The sequence below is a fragment of the Coenobita brevimanus genome, chromosome 82, assembly GCF_032717465.1.
Source record: "Coenobita brevimanus isolate Jiangsu-jjx chromosome 82, ASM3271746v2, whole genome shotgun sequence".
In the NCBI taxonomy this organism is placed as follows: domain Eukaryota; kingdom Metazoa; phylum Arthropoda; class Malacostraca; order Decapoda; family Coenobitidae; genus Coenobita; species Coenobita brevimanus.
In genome coordinates, this window is record NC_137035.1 from 16,639,481 (window position 1) to 16,659,416 (window position 19,936).

The following is a 19,936-nucleotide window of genomic DNA, read 5'->3' on the forward strand; positions in this document are numbered from 1 at the left end:
ATACTAAAAAATGCAAAGAATCTTAAGGAAAAAGAGGAGTTCAAAAATGTATGGATAAAAAGATGCCTAACACAAGAGGAACTGGAATTACTGAAAGAGAAAAGGGAGGAAGCAAAAACAAAAAATGAGGGAAGATCAGAAGAGGAGAAGAAGAAATTTTTTTACAAAGTAATAGGATTGCAGGTACGAAAGTGGTACACAAGCAGGATGGAAGAAACAGGAGGAATGTAGTAGAACCATGTCATGACAAGTATATAAACAAGATGATAAAGTTGATGTACTCAAATGTGGATGGAATGGTATCTAAATTACTAGAGATGAATGATTATGTCAGAGAAAATGAACCACAAATAATATGCCTAACTGAAACAAAATTAACACCAAGGATATCCAATGACATACTAAACTTAGAGGAATACAATATATGGAGAAGAGACAGAAATTTAAAAAAAGGAGGAGGAATTATAATATTAACTAAGAAAAATCTAAAAGTCAAGGAAATAAAACTAGATATACCATCACAAGTAGAACTGATTGCAGTAGAGATCGACACATCTGAAGGTAAAGTAATTGTAGCCAATTTGTACATGCCACCCAGATCAAACACATGGGAAAGAGACGAATATGAGGACCTGGCAGAGAGTACAATTCAGAGTATAAAATCATTGCTACATAAAATGGAAGAGAAATCGGAAAGAATTATACTAACTGGGGACTTCAATACAAATATAAATTGGAATACTCTAGATATAAATAGCCAAGAAAGCTGTTGGGACCAAAAGCTCCTGGATCTCGTACAGGAGTTTTTCTTAACGCAACATGTGAGGGAAACCACCAGAAAAAGAGGACTTCATGTACCTTCAGTGCTAGATCTAATATTTACTAGGCAAGAAAATGATATTGACAGTTTAATATATCACCCTCCACTTGGCAAAAGTGATCATGCAGTACTAAATTATAACTTCAGGATAGCATATGACATAGTAAACAGCAATGACAGTTACAAAAAGAGCTTAAACTATAAAAAGGGAAATTATCAAGACCTAAAGAAGTATTTCTTAGAAGTTAATTGGGAAAATGAGCTTAGAGGACAAGATTTAAATGCTGTATATAAAAAATTTTGTGAATTTTATGAAATAGGAGTCCAGAAGTATTCCCACAGCACAAAGAAGCAGATAAGAAAATACGGAAATGGTTCAATACAGAATGTAAAAAATCAAAAGAAAGAAGAGATTTGTTGTGGAATAGATACAGAAGACACAATAGTGAAAGGGCGTATAATAATTACAAACAGGCAAGAAACGACTATACAAGAATAAGGAGGGAAGCCCAAAAACAGTTTGAGGAGGATATAATAAATAAAATTAGTGATCAACCAAAGCTGTTTTATAGCTATATCAGAAGCAAAACCAAAGTAAAAGATATAATACAATCCATTACGGACGAGGGAATCACTTATACACAAGAGAAAGATATTTGTGAAGCACTAAATAAGAATTTCCAATTAGTTTTTACAGAAGAAAAAAATTTTGAGAGGGACTATGTGGAACACGCATGTCCACACATACTACCAGATATACAAATAGCAGAAAAAGTAATACAGGAGAAGTTAAGTAGATTAGACAGAAGAAAAGCAAGTGGTCCTGATGAAATTTCATGTTGGGTATTACGAGAATGTGCAAAGGAGTTAAGTAAACCATTATTTATAATTTTCAAGAAATCCTTGAGTCAAGGGAAACTACCTGATATTTGGAAAAAAGCAAATGTTGTCCCCTTATTCAAGAAAGGAAATAGACAAAATCCACTCAACTACCGACCAGTATCACTGACCAGTGTTGTAAGCAAGGTATTAGAAAAACTTATAAGAAAAGTTTTGGTAAATCATCTAGAAGAACACAGTATGATAACAGAAAGACAGTTTGGTTTCAGAAAAGGAAAATCATGTGTTACTAATCTGTTGAGCTACTATGACAGAGTAACAAACACAATACAGGAAAGGGAAGGATGGGTGGACAGTATCTATTTAGATTTCAAGAAAGCTTTTGACACAGTACCACACCAAAGACTTTTATGGAAACTGTACCATCAAGGAGGAATTCGAGGCAAACTGTTTTGTTGGATGCAAGACTTTCTCATAAAAAGAGAAATGAGGACAGTACTAAGAGGAAACTACTCATCATGGAAAGAAGTGACTAGTGGAGTACCACAGGGTTCAGTGCTGGCACCAATCATGTTTTTAGTGTATATAAATGATATAAACAGTAACACTGGAAATTAGAGCTATCTGAATATGTTTGCAGATGATGCAAAAATACAAAGGAGAATTACTAACACAGACTCTTGCAAAGAGCTACAAGAAGAATTATATAAACTTCATGAATGGAGTAGCACATGGCAAATGGAATTCAATGTGGACAAGTGTCATGTAATCAAGTTTGGTAAAAGTGGAAAAAGACCTGATTGGGATTATAAGTTAGGAAATAAAACCCTATACACATCAGAAAGAGAGAAGGACCTAGGTGTGATTATCAATAACAGACTATCTCCGGCTGACCACATCAGCGAGAAGGTACGAAACATGTATACACTGCTTGCAAATATGAGAATAGCATTCACATACATAAATGAAGACATGCTAAGAAGGATAATAACATCGTTCATTAGACCAACCCTGGAATATGCATCAGTAGTCTGGAGTCCTCATCTCAAAAGGCACATAGACAAGATTGAAAAAGTTCAAAGGGCCGCTACAAGATGGATACCAAGCTTAAGGGACCTAAGCTACGAAGAAAGACTAAATAAACGAATCTACCAACTTTACAGGAGAGAAGGAAAAGAGGTGACATGATAATGCTATATAAGTGCATATCAGGAAAGGAGAAAATAGACATAAATGATTACTTAACATATGGAGAAGCATCAGCAAGAGGACACTGCAAAAAACTGCATAAGAAGAGAGGTGATAAAGATGTAAGGAAATTCAGTTTCTCAAACAGAGCGATTGATCAATGGAATGCACTACCGAATGAAATAGTGTGTGCCAAAACAATTCACAAATTTAAGGATATGTACGATAAATATGGTTTAAGACACGGGACAGTACGAGCTTGACTCATTCCTGTAAAGATACAGTTAGGTACAATTAGGTAAGAACACACAAATGCAAGGATGAACCCAAACTGTTTTATAGATTTGTTAATGGCAAACTGAAACAAAAGGAAGGAATCACCAAGTTGAAAGTAGAAGGAGAGGTCTTTAAGGATGCGGCAATGCAAGCAGAAATAATGAACAAACGTTTCCAGTCAGTTTTCACTAAAGAAAAGGAGCTTGTGGAAGGGGAGGGAGTGATTAGAAATGTTCCGGTGATGAAAGATATAAAAGTGGAGGTACAGGAAGTGTATAAATTACTGGAAACTCAAGATGTAAGGAAAGCCCCAGGACCTGATGGAATTTCTAATTGGGTACTGAAGGAATGCAGAGAACAACTGGCAGATAAAATTCACAGCTTAATTGTATGCTCACTGAAAGAGGGGAAAGTGCCAAAAGAATGGAAGAGGGCAAATGTGGTACCAATTTACAAGGGAGGAAACAGGGAAGAACCCCTGAATTATAGACCAGTGTCTCTAACCAGCATGGTCGCAAAATTGTGTGAGAGAATCCTGAAAGACAGATGGATAAAATATCTGGAAGAGATGAATATTTTGGCTGAATGTCAGTTTGGATTCAGAAGTGGAAGGTCATGTGTTTCTAACTTGTTGAGCTTTTACTCAAGAGCGATTGATGTGGTACAGGAGAGAGATGGTTGGGTGGATTGTGTGTACTTAGACTTAGAGAAGGCCTTTGACAAGGTACCTCATAAGAGACTAATGTGGAAACTTGAATATATAGGAGGACTAAAGGGGAAACTTCTGGAATGGATGAGAGACTTTTTGAGAGACAGACAAATGAGGACAGTAATAAAGGAAAAGATGTCTGGATGGAGGGAAGTAACAAGTGGAGTCCCTCAAGGCTCAGTGTTGGCGCCAGTAATGTTCCTGATTTACGTAAATGATATGGTAGATGGAGTGAACAGTTATGCAAGACTGTTTGCTGATGATGTAAAGATCTTGAGGAAGATAGAGGTTGAGGAGGATTGTAAAATACTGCAGGAGGATTTGAATAGGATACACAATTGGAGCTGGACGTGGGAAATGAAATTTAATGTAGAGAAATGTAAAATATTGGAAATGGGTAAAAGTACCAGGAGACCATCACTGAATTATTTTTTGGGTAATGAATTAATCACAAAAAGGAGAGAAGAGAAAGATTTGGGAGTGCTGGTCCAAGATAGTTTGTCACCAGAAAAGCACATTAACAAGATAGTTGGAGAGACTTATAAACTCTTGACTAACATAAGAGTAGCATTTCATTATATGGATGAGGAAATGATGAAAAAATTGATAGTGGCCATGATCCGCCCCAGGTTAGAATATGCAGCGGTAGTGTGGTCCCCACACAAAAAGAAAGATATAAACAAGATTGAGAGAATACAAAGACAGCAACCAAGATGGTCCCCAGTCTGACAGACCTGTCATACAGAGAGAGGCTGGAAAAACTGGATTTGCCTTCATTAGAGGAAAGGAGAAAGAGGGGAGACATGATTGCGGTGTTCAGGACCATGGTGGGAGTAGATAAAATTGACAAAGAAGATCTGTTTGTATGGGATAAGAGAGCAACAAGAGGACATGGAATGAAATTGAAAAAGTCAAGCTGCTTGAAGGATATCAAGAAATATAGCTTTCCTTACAGAAGTATAGACTTATGGAATAGCCTGGACAAAGAGATCGTCCAGTCTAAAAACTTAAACGAGTTTAAAGTTAAATTCGACTTATTGAGAAAGAGCGACGGAAACCCACGAGCATAGTACATTCCGTGTATATCACAATTAGGTATATTAGGTAAATACTTAAATATTTGGAACGACTTAGACAAAGAGGTGGTGCATGAGAAAAACATTCATGTGTGTAAAGGTAGACTTGATAAATGTGGATATGGAGACAGGACAACACGAGCATTGCTCAATTCCTGTATACTACAAATAGGTAAATACACACACACACACACACACACACACACACACTAGATGCGACAGTGAGAGGACGTGCCTGGCATTGCTCCGCACGGGGTCAATCTCGGCCCTCAAATGGCTATACCTATAAAGTATCTTTACATGAGTCAAGCTCAGTACTAGGTCCAACTAAATAGTGTTTTAATATAAAAGAGGAAGTTTAAGTAAAAGTGTTGTTCCAATAACACAATACAACGAAGTAGGCAGCAGTGCCGAAACAAGCAAATCAGCAATTTCAGTGTTGACTGTATATTCTGCGACGTAGAGGAATGCAAATCTGTACGTAGAAGCTTTCTGTTAGTACCCGAAGATGACCACCATCTTTGGCAAATCAACTGTGGAAGGCCCTAAGAAAAGGGACAAACGTAGAAAGCAGGATGATGATTTCTACCAGGAACTGGTAGAAATGGAGATGCATAATAAGCTGGTGGAACAAGTATACAGATTAGAGAAGGCATTTCAGAGTGAAATAGATGAAATTAAGAAGCAGTTGCACATGCAGAAGGAAGAAAATTAAAATTTAGTGAAGGAGATTGATAAGAAAGACACAGCAGTAGTTGAATTATCAGTTGAGGTGGGTATACTTAGAAGAAAGATTAGTGAAATGGCAAGCACAGTTGTCAACCATGAGAATATTATGGAAGAGTTCAGAAATGATACAGAGACAGTAAGGCACACGAGCACTCTGATAGATCATAGCAGTGATGTTGAGGAGAAGATAACCCAGGTAAATGAAGCGATGCAAAGCTACAAAAATGATGTGGAAACCACATATGCTGAAATGGTGAAAGTAAAGAAACACTTAGAAAGAAGAGTTGAAGAAAAGAGCATTAAAAAGGAAGTGAAGAAAATAATCCAAAACAATCCAAAATTGGTCAAAGATTCAGCAGACATCAACAAATCTTTAGTAATCACTGGTGTAGAGGAGGAAGAAATAAAAAACAAGATTTCAAGACAAAACGGAAATGGCAATTGTAATGAACATCTTGAAGGAAGTGTCAGAGGAAATCTGTAGTAAAGACATAGAGGAACACAAAAGGCTAGAGAAATATGAGAGAAATAAATCAAGGCCACTGAAAGTAACCTTCCAGAGTGTAAGCACTGTGGAGGAAATACTGAAAAATGCAAACATACTTATAGAAAAAGAGGACTTCAAAAATGTATGGATAAAAAGATGCCTAACTCAAGAGGAACTTGGATTACTAAAAGAGAAGAGGGAGGCAAGAACAAAGAATGATGGAAGATCAGAGGAAGAGAAGAACACTTTTTTTTTTGTTTGTTTGTTTGTTTTTTTTGTGTTATAAACAAAATAATTGGATTGCAGGTTTGAAAGTGGTACATAAATGGGAGGGAATAAAAAGGAGAAAGGTAGTAGACCCAAGTCATGATAAGTATGTAAACAAGATGATTAAGTTGATGTACTCTAATGTAGATGGTGTGTAAACAAGATGATTAAGTTGATGTACTCTAATGTAGATGGAGTGGTATCAAAATTACTAGAGATCAATGATTATATCAAAGAAAAGGAACAGCATATTGTTTGCCAGACTGAAACAAAATTAACACCAAGAATATCAAACGATACACTGAACTTAGAGGAATGCAATATATGGAGAAGAGATAGGAACTTAAAAAACAGAGGAGGAATTATAATATTAAGATGGATGGATGGACAAAGAAAAATCTGCAAGTCAAGAAAATAGAACTAGATGTACCCTCACTGGTAGAACTGATTGCAGTAAAGATTAGTACATCTGAAGGGAAAGTAATTGTGGCAGATTTATACATGCCACCCAGATCAAACATTTGGGAAAAAGGTGAATATGAAGACCTGGCAGAGAAAACAATTTAAAGTTTATGAGCATTACTACATAGAATGGAGGAGAAATCTGAAAGAATTATACTAACTGGAGATTTCAGTACAAATATAAGATGGAGAACTCTAGATATGAAAAGCCAGGAAAACTGTTGGGACCAAAAGCTCCTGGACCTTGTGCAGGAGTTTTTCCTAACACAACATGTAAAAGAAAGCACCAGAGAAAGAGGACTTGACATACTATCAGTACTAGATCTTATATTTACTAGGCAAGAAAATGATATTGACAATATAATGTATCACCCTCGATTCGGCAAAAGTGACCACGCAGTATAATATTACAACTTCAGGACTGCATATGACATAGTTAGTAGTAATCCATCTATCTATCTATTGCCAGATGCCTTAATCCTGTACGGGGTGGCCACAAACAAATCGCCTCCACGTCGTCCTGTCCCCCGCCTTTTCACTGCCCTGCTCCCAACTCACACCCTCCTCTCTCATATGCCTCTCCACTCCATCCCTCCAGCTCATCCTTGACCTCCCCCTCCTTCTCCCCCCCCCCTCCACCTCACTCACATACACTCTCCTCGTTAGTCTCCCACCCTCCATCCTCTCCACATGGCCAAACCACCTCAGTGTGTTCCTCCTAATGCTTCCTATCACATCCACATCCACACCACAACGCTTCTTTATATCCTCATTTGTCAGCCTGTCTCTCCATGTGACTCCACAGGCTCCTTTTAAATAACTCATTTCCACTGCTCTCACTCTTGACTTGTGTCCTCCCAACAACGTCCAAGCTTTACTTCCATACGTTAGAGTTGGTATCACAATACTGTCATGCAGTAACTTTTTCATTTCCATGCTCACTTCCCTATTTCTTATCACTGCTTTCAAAGAACCAGCAACCTTTCTTCCTTGTTATACCCTTTCAAGCACTTCACCCTCCAAACTTCCATCCTTACTCATCACATTCCCCAAGTACTTAAACGTACTCACATTTTCCATCTCCTCACCATCCAACCTCACTGTACATTCACTGCCTTCACCTCTCTCAAAGACCATCACTTTACTCTTCCTTACAGTCACGTTTAGATTCCGTTTCGTACACACTCTCCCAAACTCATCCACCAAGCCTTGCAGCTCCCCTTCTTCTTCACTTAACAACACAGTATCATCTGCAAACAACAGTACAGGGAGTTTACAAACACTACCCTCTCTCGCAAGAGCCACTCCAACATCCACTGCCCCAGCTTGTATCTCTTTTATTACCCCATCCATGTACAGATTGAACAACCATGGAGACATGACACATCCGTGTTTCAACCCAACCTTCAAAGAGGAAAATTCACTTAGTTCACCATCCACATGCACTGCAGCCTTAGCACCGTCATACATACTCTTCACAGCATTCAACAACTTCCCATCTACTCCATATATTCTTAATACTTTCCACAATCCTTGTTTATCCACCCTGTCATATGCTTTCTCCAAATCCATGAAGGCCACATACTTCTTTCCCTTCTCTAGAAACTTTTCCTCTAAAGATCTAAGAATGAATATCTGATCTACACAACCTCTTCCCTTCCTAAATCCTCCTTGTTCTTCTCCAACTAATTCCTCTGTTATTTCCCTAACTCTGTCAATAAGTATCCTACCATACACTTTTCCTATTATACTAAGAAGACAAATGCCCCTATGATTACCACACACTTTTTTTTCCCATTTTCCTTTGTACAAGGGAATAATTATACCTGACTTCCAATCCTCTGGGATTCTACCTTCCTCCCAGGCCAATCTGCACATCTTCCACATCCATTCTACTGCTGTCTCTCCCCCATGCTTCAGCATTTCACCACACACTCCATCAATTCCTGGGGCTTTCCCCAGTTTGACTTTCTTCATTGCTTCCACATTACAAAAAGAGCCTTAACTACAAAAAGGGCAACTATCATGACCTAAAGAAATACTTTTTAGAAATAGATTGGGAAAAAGAGCTTAGAGGACAAGATTTGAATGTTATATTTAGAAAATTCTGTGAACTTTATGAAACAGGAGTCCAGAAGTACATTCCACAGCACAAAGAAGCAGAAAAGGAAATAAAGAAATTGTTTAATACAGAATGTAAAAAATCAAAAGAAAAAAGAGATTTGTTGTGGAACAGATACAGAAGACACAATAGTGAAAGAGCATATAACAACTATAAACAGGCAAGGAACGATTATACAAGAATAAGGAGGGAAGCCCAAAAACAGTTTGAGTAGTGATCAACCGAAGCTATTTTATAGCTACATCAGAAACAAAACCAAAGTAAAAGATAAAATACAATCCATTACAGATTAGGGGATCACCTACACACAACAGAAGGATATTTGTGAAGCACTAATTAAGAATTTCCAAGTAGTTTTTACAGAAGAAAATAATTTTGAGAGGGATTATGTGGAACATGCAGGCCCACACATACTACCAGATATACAAATATCAGAAAAAGAAATACAGGGTAGGTGGAGGCGCTCACCATCCACTCACTCGATGTAGTGCTGCTGTCAGGTGTCTGCCCTCTCCTCTATCCTTCTTTCCTTCCATCCTCTTCTGTCTTGCCTTCCTTCTTTCTATCCTTGTCCTTCTGCCTACTGGTAGCTTTACACTCCCTCTTCTGTCTTTCCTTCCTTCATTCTATCCTCTTCCTTCTGCCTGTGGATGACTCTGCACTGAGTGACAAGCCAAATGGTTTTCTGTACACCAGGAAACTATATACTACACTGGGTGGTAACCATATAACCAAATTTTGGTGCCTGGTGGTTTAGTGGGTAATTATTGCGCTCCAATCGGATTGAAGCGGTGAAGGTTTATATCCAAGGGGTGGTTGGGGTTGATTGCTCATGTAATGCCACTCAGGGATGAGTGAGGCTGGTCACTCTCATCTTAAATGTTGGGACCAACTGCTTAGCCCCGGGCTCCTACGCTCCTCATGGGGCAGTGTAGTTTTGGAAAATAGATAGATAGAAATACAGGTGGAGTTAAGTAAATTAGACAATGAAAAGCAAATGGTTCTGATGAAATTTCATGCTGGGTGCTACATGAGTGTGCAAAGGAGTTAAGTAAACCATTATCTTTAATTTTCAAGGAATCCTTGGGACAAGGTAAACCACCTGATATTTGGAAGAAAGCAAACATTGTTCCCTTATTCAAGAAAGGGAATAGACAAAATCCACTTAACTACCGAACAGTATCACTAACCAGTGTCGTAAGCAAGGTATTAGAAAAGCTGATAAGAAAAGTTTGGGTAAACCATCTAGAAGAACACAATATGATAACAGAAAGACAGTTTGGTTTCAGAATGGGAAAAGCATGTGTTTCTAATTTATTGAGCTACTATGAAAGAGTAACAGAAACATTACAGAACAGAGAAGGATGAGTGGACAGTATCTATTTTGATTTCAAGAAAGCATTTGACAGAGTACCACACCGAAGACTTTTATGGAAACTGTACCATCAAGGAGGAACCCAAGGCAAACTGTATTGTTGATTTCAAGATTTTCCCAAAAAAATAGAAATGAGAACAGTACTAAGGGGAAATTACTCATCATGGAGGAAAGTGACTAGCAGAGTTCCACAGGGCTCAGTGCTGGCACCAGTTATGTTTTTAGTGTACGTAAATGATACAGACAGTAACACTGGAAATGAAAGCTATCTAAATATGTTTGCTGATGATGCAAAAATACAAAGGAGAATTACTAATGCAAACTCCTGTAAAGAGCTACAAGAAGAATTAAATAAACTTAATGAATGGAGCAATACATGGCAAATGGAATTTAATGTGGACAAGTGTCATGTAATCAAGTTTGTAAAAGTGGAAAAAGACTTGATTGGGATTAAAAGTTAGGGAGTAAAACCCTACACACATCAGAAAAGAGAAGGACCTAGGTGTGATTATCAATAACAGACTATCTCCAGCTGACCACATCAGTGGGAAGGTACGGAACGTATACTATCTCTCTATCTATTGCCAGATGCCTCAATCCCGCTCGGGGTGGCCACAAACAAATTGCCTCCACATCGCCCTGTCCCTCGCCATTTCACTGCCCTGCTCCCAGCTCACACCCCCCTCTCTCATATACCTCTCCACCCCATCCCTCCATCTCATCCTCGGCCTCCCCCTCCCTCTCCCCCCCTCCACCTCACTCACATACACTCTTCTCGTCAGTCTCTCACCCTCCATCCTCTCCACATGGCCAAACCACCTCAGTGTATTCCTCCTAATGCTTCCTATCACATCCACATCCACACCACAACGCTCCTTTATAATCTCATTTGTCAGCCTGTCCCTCCATGTGACTCCACAGGCTCCTCTTAAATAACTCATTTCCACTGCTCTCACTCTTGACTTGTGTCCTTCCAACAACGTCCAAGCTTCACTTCCATACGTTAGAGTTGGTATCATAATACTGTCATGTAACTTTTTCACTTCCATGCTCACTTCCCTATTTCTTATCACTGCTTTCAAGGAACCAGCAACCTTTCTTCCCTGCTGTACCCTTTCAAGCACTTCACCCTCCAAACCTCCATCCTTACTCATCACACTCCCCAAGTACTTAAACGTACTCACGTTTTCCAATTCCTCACCATCCAACCTCGCTGTACACTCGCTCCAGAAAGTATCGGTGCAGAATATGTATTAAATACTATGACACAGGGACCAGAGGAAACTGGAAATTGCTGTTCTGTCCTCCCACATGCTGGCATCCCAAACGATAGATGACTGCTATATCAGATACCTCTTGCGTTCTTCATAATGAGTAGGGAATGGCCGTAAATGTTACAATTTATACGGGCTGTCACTGCCACTTGGTCGAATCATTCCGGTTGGCAACGGACCCACAGTGCACCGATACTTTCTGGAGTGAGTGTACATTCACTGACTTCACCTCTTTCAAAGACCATCACTTTACTCTTCCGTACACTCACCTTTAGATTCCGTTTCTTACACACTCTTCCAAACTCATCCACCAAGCCCTGCAGCTCCCCTTCATCTTCACTCAACAACACAGTATCATCTGCAAACAGCAGTACAGGGAGTTTCCAAACACTACCATTCTCACCAGGGCCACTCCAACATCCACTACCCTACCTTGTACCTCTTTTATTACCCCATCCATGTACAGATTGAACAACCTTGGAGACATGACATATCCCTGTTTCAACTCAACCTTCAAAGAGAATAATTCACTCAGTTCACCATCCACACACACTGCAGCCTTAGCACCATCATACATACTCTTCACAGCATTCAACAACTTCCCATCCACTCCATATATTCTTAATACTTTCCACAATCCTTGTCTATCCACCCTGTCGTATGCTTTCTCCAAATCCATGAAAGCCACATACAACTTCTTTCCTTTCTCTAAAAACTTTTCCACTAAAGATCTGGGAATGAATATCTGATCTACATAACCTCTTCCCTTTCTAAAGCCTCCCTGTTCTTCTCCAACTAATTCCTCTATTCTTTCTCTAACTCTGTCAATAAGTATCCTACCATACACTTTTCCCACACACTTCTTTTTCCCCTTTTCCTTTGTACAAGGGAATAATTATACCTGACTTCCATTCCTCCGGAACTCTACCTTCCTCCCAGGCCAATCTGCGCATCTTCCACATCCATTCTACTACTATCTCTCCCCCATGCTTCAGCATTTCACCACACACTCCATCAGTTCCTGGGGCTTTCCCAAATTTAACTTTCTTCAGTGCTTCCACAATTTCTGTCCTACTGATTTCTTCCTTTCCTCTCACCTCCCTCCTTCTCCCAGCCATTCTCCAGCCGCTTATACTCGCATTACTTCCATCCTCTATGTTCAACAATACCTTAAAGTGTTCTCTCCACATGCTCACTTTTTCTGCCTTCTCCACTAGTAATATACCATTTCTATCTTTCACTCCCCTGCTAACTTCACTTCCGCCCTGTCTTACTCTCTTCACCTCTTTCCAGAACATTTTCTTACAATCCCTCCACTTTACACTCAAATTCCTTCCAAATTCCTCATCCACTCTCTTCTTACTCTCTCTTACTAATCTTTTCACCTCTCTCTTTCTTTCTACATATAACTCTCTCTTCCGCCTCTCAACGTCTTCCACGCCCCTATTTCTCATCCATTCATTGTATGCTTTCTTCTTTTGTGCCACAGCCTGTCTCACCTCTTCATTCCACCACGCTGTTCCTTGGAACCCCCTCCGTCTTCTCTTCATCCCACACACCACATCACATGCTGCACATATTTCGTCTGTGAATATCCTGCACACACCTTCCACGTCCCCCATCTGCTCCAATTCATATTTGCCCAATCGTTCCTCCACTTCTCTCTTATATTCTGTCTTTTTCTCATCCTCTTGTATACATGTATACACTGCTTGCAGATATGAGAATAGCATTCACATACATAAATGAAGACAGGTTAAGATATATACTGTAATAACATCATTCATCAGACCAACCTTGGAGTATGCATCAGTAGTCTGGAGTCCTCATCTTAAAAAACACATAGAGGCTAGACTTCTGTAGTTTAGTGCTTGTCAGGATAGATGATTTGCTTACTTCCCTTGGTGGCATTATGTAATCAAAACACATCCAGTCACCTCTTGGGAATCAAACCTGTGCAAAGCAGTTACTCTGATTGTGGCATTCCAATCACTAGGTCACCAGGATCCATCCAGAAGCATGAATGACCATCATTATTTGTCATATACAGTAATGTGGCATTCCTCTTTTTTGCAGTTCAACTTTGTGCGAGGTGTGCCAAAAGAATATGGGTCGCCGTCTGGGTAAACAAGGCTATGCGTGTCGGGACTGTGGGTATCAGTGCCACAAACCTTGCCACGTCAAGACTGAGACCACCTGCCCTTCTTCTACAGTCAACACCATGGATCTGTGAGTTAAGACAGTGATTACTCTAAATATCTTTCAACTTCCATATATTTTTCCAATCCGTTATCTGATTTGATAGCTAGTACAGTTACGGACAATAGTTCTTTCTCACTGTCTTAGAGCTGGTTAAACTTGATTATGCTAAACTTTGATATCACCCCTTCACTCCAAGGACACATTCCTTGTGTTGTTCTTTCTTTCAGTAGGGAATGTCTTACTGTTAAGGTGTTAGTGAAGGCTACATCAAACCCCTCCAGGTTGAAGATTCTATCATAAGATGAATAAAGTCATCTTCAAGTAGCAGGGATAAGTTACAAAATATGTCATCGGGTTGAAGGGATTGATATTCAGATGCATTCAAAGACTTTTACCAGATAGTCTCATGTTATTAATTTGGAACCACAGCATTGTTTAGGAATTATTGACTATGACTGTACAGTACATTGCTTTTGTCCTGCATTTCTTAATATTTCTCATTTCCTGCAGATTAGAAACTATATGTATATTCATATCCTGGTACATGGAGTCAACATGAATGTGTTTTGTGCTGTAGAACATGCATCTCTCTAGAATTGTCCTTGGAATTATTAATGTTTCAGTTTTTATTCGTGTTATTTTGGTTTAGTTGTGGCCTTTGATGAGTTTTTATGTTTACAGTTGTGTATGTACAGTAAGTGTTTTGTTCAGTGTAATATATATATGTATGTCTGTACAGTATATACTGTGTATGGTATATATGTATGTATGTATGTAAATGTATGTATGTATACTGTCTGTATATTTATGTATGAATGAATGCATGCATTTGTTTATGCATGAAAGCCATCTGTGCATATTTATCGTCATCCAGATGCTTTTCCCCACCTAAGAGTATGGTCAGGTATACACTGATCCTGCTTAGGATGGATAATTCCCACTGGTAGATGGTGCATTGCCAAACACTGTGCTTCCTAAGTACTGGAAAACTTGGTTAAAGTTACCCTTATTCTCTTAGATCTCTACTAAAAATAACCTTAAACTACGCAAACATGCAGTTGTTATAGCAGTGTACAGTGGGACACACACACAGATACACACTGGCGAGAGGGCAGAGAGAGGACGCAGGTCGCTACGTTCCACACTGGCCTGACCTAATAGTTTCTTTATATGAGTCATGCTCTGTACTAGGCTAAGTTAAGTGATGTTCCAATGTAATAGAGCAAGTATAATCTAAGAAATGTTTTCCAAATAAAAGAATGTATCCAAGTCAGTGCATTCAAAGAAATCTGCTGACACAGCGTAAACATCACCTGGGTGTCATCATTATCACCAGGTGGGTAGCAGGAAGATGCAGATTTCTAAGTAAAAGTTATCTTTCTAAGTAAGAATTATCTTTGTGCAAGATGAGTACTGATACTATCTTCAGTAAAGTGAATTTGGAAGGAGTTAAGAGAAGTGATAGAGGTAGAAAACGGAATGATGATTTCTACCCAGAACTGGTTGAAATAGTCCATCCATCCATCATCCAATCCTACATTGCCCCATGAGGAGTGTAGGAGCCCGGGGCTAGGCAGTTGAAATAGAAACATATAATAAAACAATAAAGAAAGTGAATATCCTGGAGAAAACTTTTCAAGGAGAAATAGATAAAATTAAGAAGGAGCTATGCATGCAAAAGGAAGAAAACGAAAAATTAGTAAAGGAATGAAACAGGAAAGACACAACAATAGATGAGTTGTCAGTTGAGATAGTTTCACATAGAAAGAACACTAGTGAAATGAGGATTACAGTACAGTTGTCAACCATGAGAGAATTATGGAGGAATGCATAAAATGATACAGAGACAGTTAGGCAAGGAAGCAGTCTGATAAACCAAAACAGTGATGCTGAAGAGAAGATAACCCAGGCATATGAAATGATGAGAAATTGCAAAGATGAAGTACAAACTTCGTATGCTGAATTAGTGACAGGAAGGAAAGACTTAGAAATGAAAGTTGAAGAAAAAAGCATTAGAAAGGAAGTGAAGGAAATAATTAAAAACAACCCAAAACTGGTCAAGGAATCAGCAGATGTCAACAAATCTGTAGCAGTCAGTGGCATAAATGAAGAAGAAATAAGAAACAGAATCTTGAGGGACAAAAAGGAGATGGTAAATCTAATGAACACGTTGAAGGAAGTATCAGAGGATATCTGTGATAAAGACATAGAGGAATACAAAAGGCTAGGGAAATATGAGAGAAATAAGTCAAGGTCTCTGAAAGTAACCTTCCAAAGTGTGAACATTGTAGAGGAAATATTAACAAATGCTAACAATCATGGAAAAAAGGAATTTTAAAAAGAATGGATAAAAAGATGCTTATCTCAGGAGAAATGGGGATCACAAAGGAAAAGAGGGAAGAAACAAAAACAAAAAATGAGGAAAGATCAGAGGAAGAGAGGAGCAAATTTTTTTTTTTACACAGTAGTGGGATTATGAGTAAATAAATGGTACCAGTACATAAACAACAGGGACCAAGAAAAAGGAAGATAGTAGACTCAAATGTCAAATATGTAAATAACATGATTAAGTTGATGTCCTCAAATGTAGATGGAATGGTATCCAGATTAGAGATAAAAGACTATACCAAAGAAATGGAACCTCATATTACAGTAGGTACACACAGCATGTGAGTTTATGGGGGGCAGAGGAGGTTGCGTACTAGGATTTCGCGTACTGTGAGTACATAAACTTATGGGAAAAATTACATGTGAGTGGCACCCCCCTTCATTGGTAACCCTTGAGACTCCTTTCAGACCTAAGTATTATACTGTACAGGGAAACTCTCTAAGACATATTACCTAAGATAAAGTAAACCAACAAGATTATGGCTTTACTAAATCAACAAGGATATGGCTTAACAAAACCAACAATAATATGACTACTCACCTTAACTCAAGAGGACAACAGGCTTGATGGACATAAGAAAGATCCGAGGCAGGGTGAGGCACCTAGCGTGCACCTCTTGCACCCAACACACCACCCAACACACCACCTTCCTTACCACTCTCATCACCAGCCCTTTCGACACTTTCACTAGCTAATGCACTCACTTCTTTCATAAACCTTCAAAGTTTATTTCTGACACCTCAGACATCGCATCATCCTCTTGATCTCCTCGGGAAATGGCTCTTCTGATGTTGAAGGGAGTGATTCCTCACTTTCTTGAGGCCACAGGTAACGGGTGATAAGGGTTTGCTTCCTTCTGTTAACCTCCTGGTTGTGCCTGACTGTAGTAGCGGAAGGTTCTGTCTAGTGAAGTCATCACTTCCTCCACTCGCAGCTGACAGTATTCGATGTCCTTGAATTCTTCCTTAAATATATCTAGGGCACACAGTACCCGGCTGATCCCCATCATCGACAAGTCTCCACTTTCCGTCACTGGTGCTGGGTGGAGTGTAGGCAACCGTTGGCACGTCTTGGGGTGGCAATGCCATGTGCTCGGAGTAACCCCAGATTTGGGACTGTCTTCACTGTCATCTCGCCTATTATGAGTTCAGTTCGTGTACTGTTAAGAAATACACTAAAATTTGATAAAGAATAGGTCCTCGTGTACTATGCGATTTGCTTACCGTGAGCTCACATACTGTGCGTACCTACTGTATATGCCTAACTGAAACAAAATTAATCCCAAGGATATCAAACAACACCCTAAGCTTTGAGGATTTCAATATATCCAGAAGAGGTAGAAATTTGTAAAGAGGAGGAGGAGTTCTGGTATTAACAAAGAAAAATCTACAAGTCAAAGAGCTATAAATAGATATACCATCACAAGTAGAATTGATTGCATGAGAGATTGACACATCTGAAGGGAAAATAATTGTGGCAGATTTATACATGCTGCCCAAAACAAACACTTGGGAAAGAGGTGCATATGAAGACTTAGCAGAAAGTACAGTTCAGAGTTAAGAGCCCTACTACATAGAATGGAAAAGAAATATGGAAGAATTATATCAACTGGAGATTTCAGTACAAATATAAATTGGAATACTCTCGATGTAAGAAGCCATGAGAGCTGTTGGGATCTAAAGCTCCTAGGTCTTGTACAGGAGTTTTTGTTAACACAACATGTAAGGGAAAACACCAGAAAAAGAGGACTTGATGATCCATCATTACTAGATCATATATTTACCAGGCAAGATAATGATATTGACAACATACTGTTTCACCCTCTATAATCGACCAAGAAGTATTAAATTTCAACTTCAGGATTGCATATGATATAGTTAGCAGTAATGAAAATTACAAAAAGAGCTTATACTACAAAGAAAAACTTAATAGAAATAGACTTAAAGAAAAACTTTATAGAAATAGACTGAGAAAAGGAGCTTAGAGGACAAGATATAAATATATATAGAAAATTCTGTGAATTATATGAAACAGGACTCCAAATTTCTATCCCTCAGCACAAAGAAACAAAAATAAGAATAAAGAAGTGGTTTAACACAGAATGTAAAAAATCAAAAGAGAAAAGAGACTTGCTGTGGAATAGGTAAAGAACACACAAAAGTGAGAGGGCATATAACAACTATAAACAGGCAAGAAATGATTATACATGGATAAAGAGTGAAGCTCAAAGGCAGTTTGAGGAAGACATTATAAATAAGTAGTGATTGACTGAAGCTTTTTTACATCTACATCCACCATGAAACCAAAGTTAAAGTACAGTCCATCATGGATGAAGGGAGAACCTATATCCAAGAAAAAGATATTTGCATAAAAAAATTTCCAATCAGTTTTTACTGAAGAAAGTAATTTTGAGAGAGATGATAAGGAACAAGCATGCCCACACTTATTACCAGATATACAATTATCAGAATAAGAGGTACAGGAAGAGTTGAGTAAGTTAGACAAAGGAAAAGCAAATGGTCATGACAAAATTCAAGTTGGGTGCTACATAAATGTGCAGAATAGTTAAGCAGACCATTGTATTAAATATTCAAGTAATCCTTAGGTCAAGGTAGACTACCTGATATTTAGAAGAAAGCAAACATTGTTCCCCTATTCAAGAAAAGAAATAGACAGAATTCACTCGGCTATAGACCAGTAGCCCTGACCAGTGTTGTAAGCAAGGTACTAGAAAAGCTAATAAGAAAAATTTGGGTAAACCCTCTAGAAAAATACAGTATGATAACAGAAAGACAGTTCAGTTTTAGAAAAGGAAAATCATGTGTTACAAGTCTATTAAGTTACTATGATAGAGTTACAGAAACACTACAAAAAAGAGAAGGATGGGTGAACAGTATCTATTTAGATTTTAAGAAAGCATATGACAGAGTACTGCACCAATGAATTTTATGGAAACTGTACCATCAAGGAGGAATCCAAGGTAATCTGTTCTGTTGGATGTAGGATTTTCTCAGAAAAAGAGAAATGAGAACAGTACTAATGGGTAAATACTCATCATGGAGAGAAGTGACTAGTGGAGTTCCACAGGCCTCAGTGCTGGCACCAGTTATGTTTTTAGTATATATAAGTGATACAGGAACGCTGGAAGTGGAAGCTGTCTGAATGTGTATGCTGATGATGCAAAAATACAAAGGAGAAATGCAAACACAGACTCTTACAGAAAGCTACAAGAAGAATTAGATAAGCTTCATGGATGGATCAATAGATGGCAAATGGATTTCAGGGTGGACAGTTGCCATGTAATTAAGTTTGGTAGAAGTGAAAAAAGACCAGATTGTTATTATAAGCTAGGAAGTTCAACTCTGCACATATCAGAAAGGGAGAAGGACCAAGGAGTGATTATCAGTAACAATCTCCGGCTGACCACACAAATGAGAAACTACGAAAAATGCACACACTGCTTGCTAATATGAGAATAGCATTCACGTGTATAAATGAAGACATGCTAAGAAAGCTAATAACATCATTCATCAGACCAACCATGGAATATGCATCTGTAGTCAGGAATCCTCATCTCAAAAAACACATAGATAATATTGAAAAGTACACAAAGGGCTGCTATGAGATGGGTTCCAAGCTTAAAGGATTTAAGCTATGAAGAAGGACTAGAAAAACTAAACCTACCAACATCACAAGAGAGAAGGAGAAAAGGAGACATGA

General features: G+C 38.6%; 1 protein-coding gene across 2 annotated transcripts in view; it reads left to right on the forward strand.

The window, feature by feature from the left end:
- Positions 1 to 19,936, forward strand: part of LOC145409683 (uncharacterized) — a 410,883-nt gene that overhangs the window by 342,786 nt on the left and 48,161 nt on the right. For both annotated transcript variants that reach the window (XM_080280035.1, XM_080280036.1), the window contains one exon: positions 13,702 to 13,854. In XM_080280035.1, coding sequence (XP_080136161.1) covers positions 13,702 to 13,854 — 153 coding nt within the window. The remainder of the gene's footprint in view (positions 1 to 13,701; positions 13,855 to 19,936) is intronic.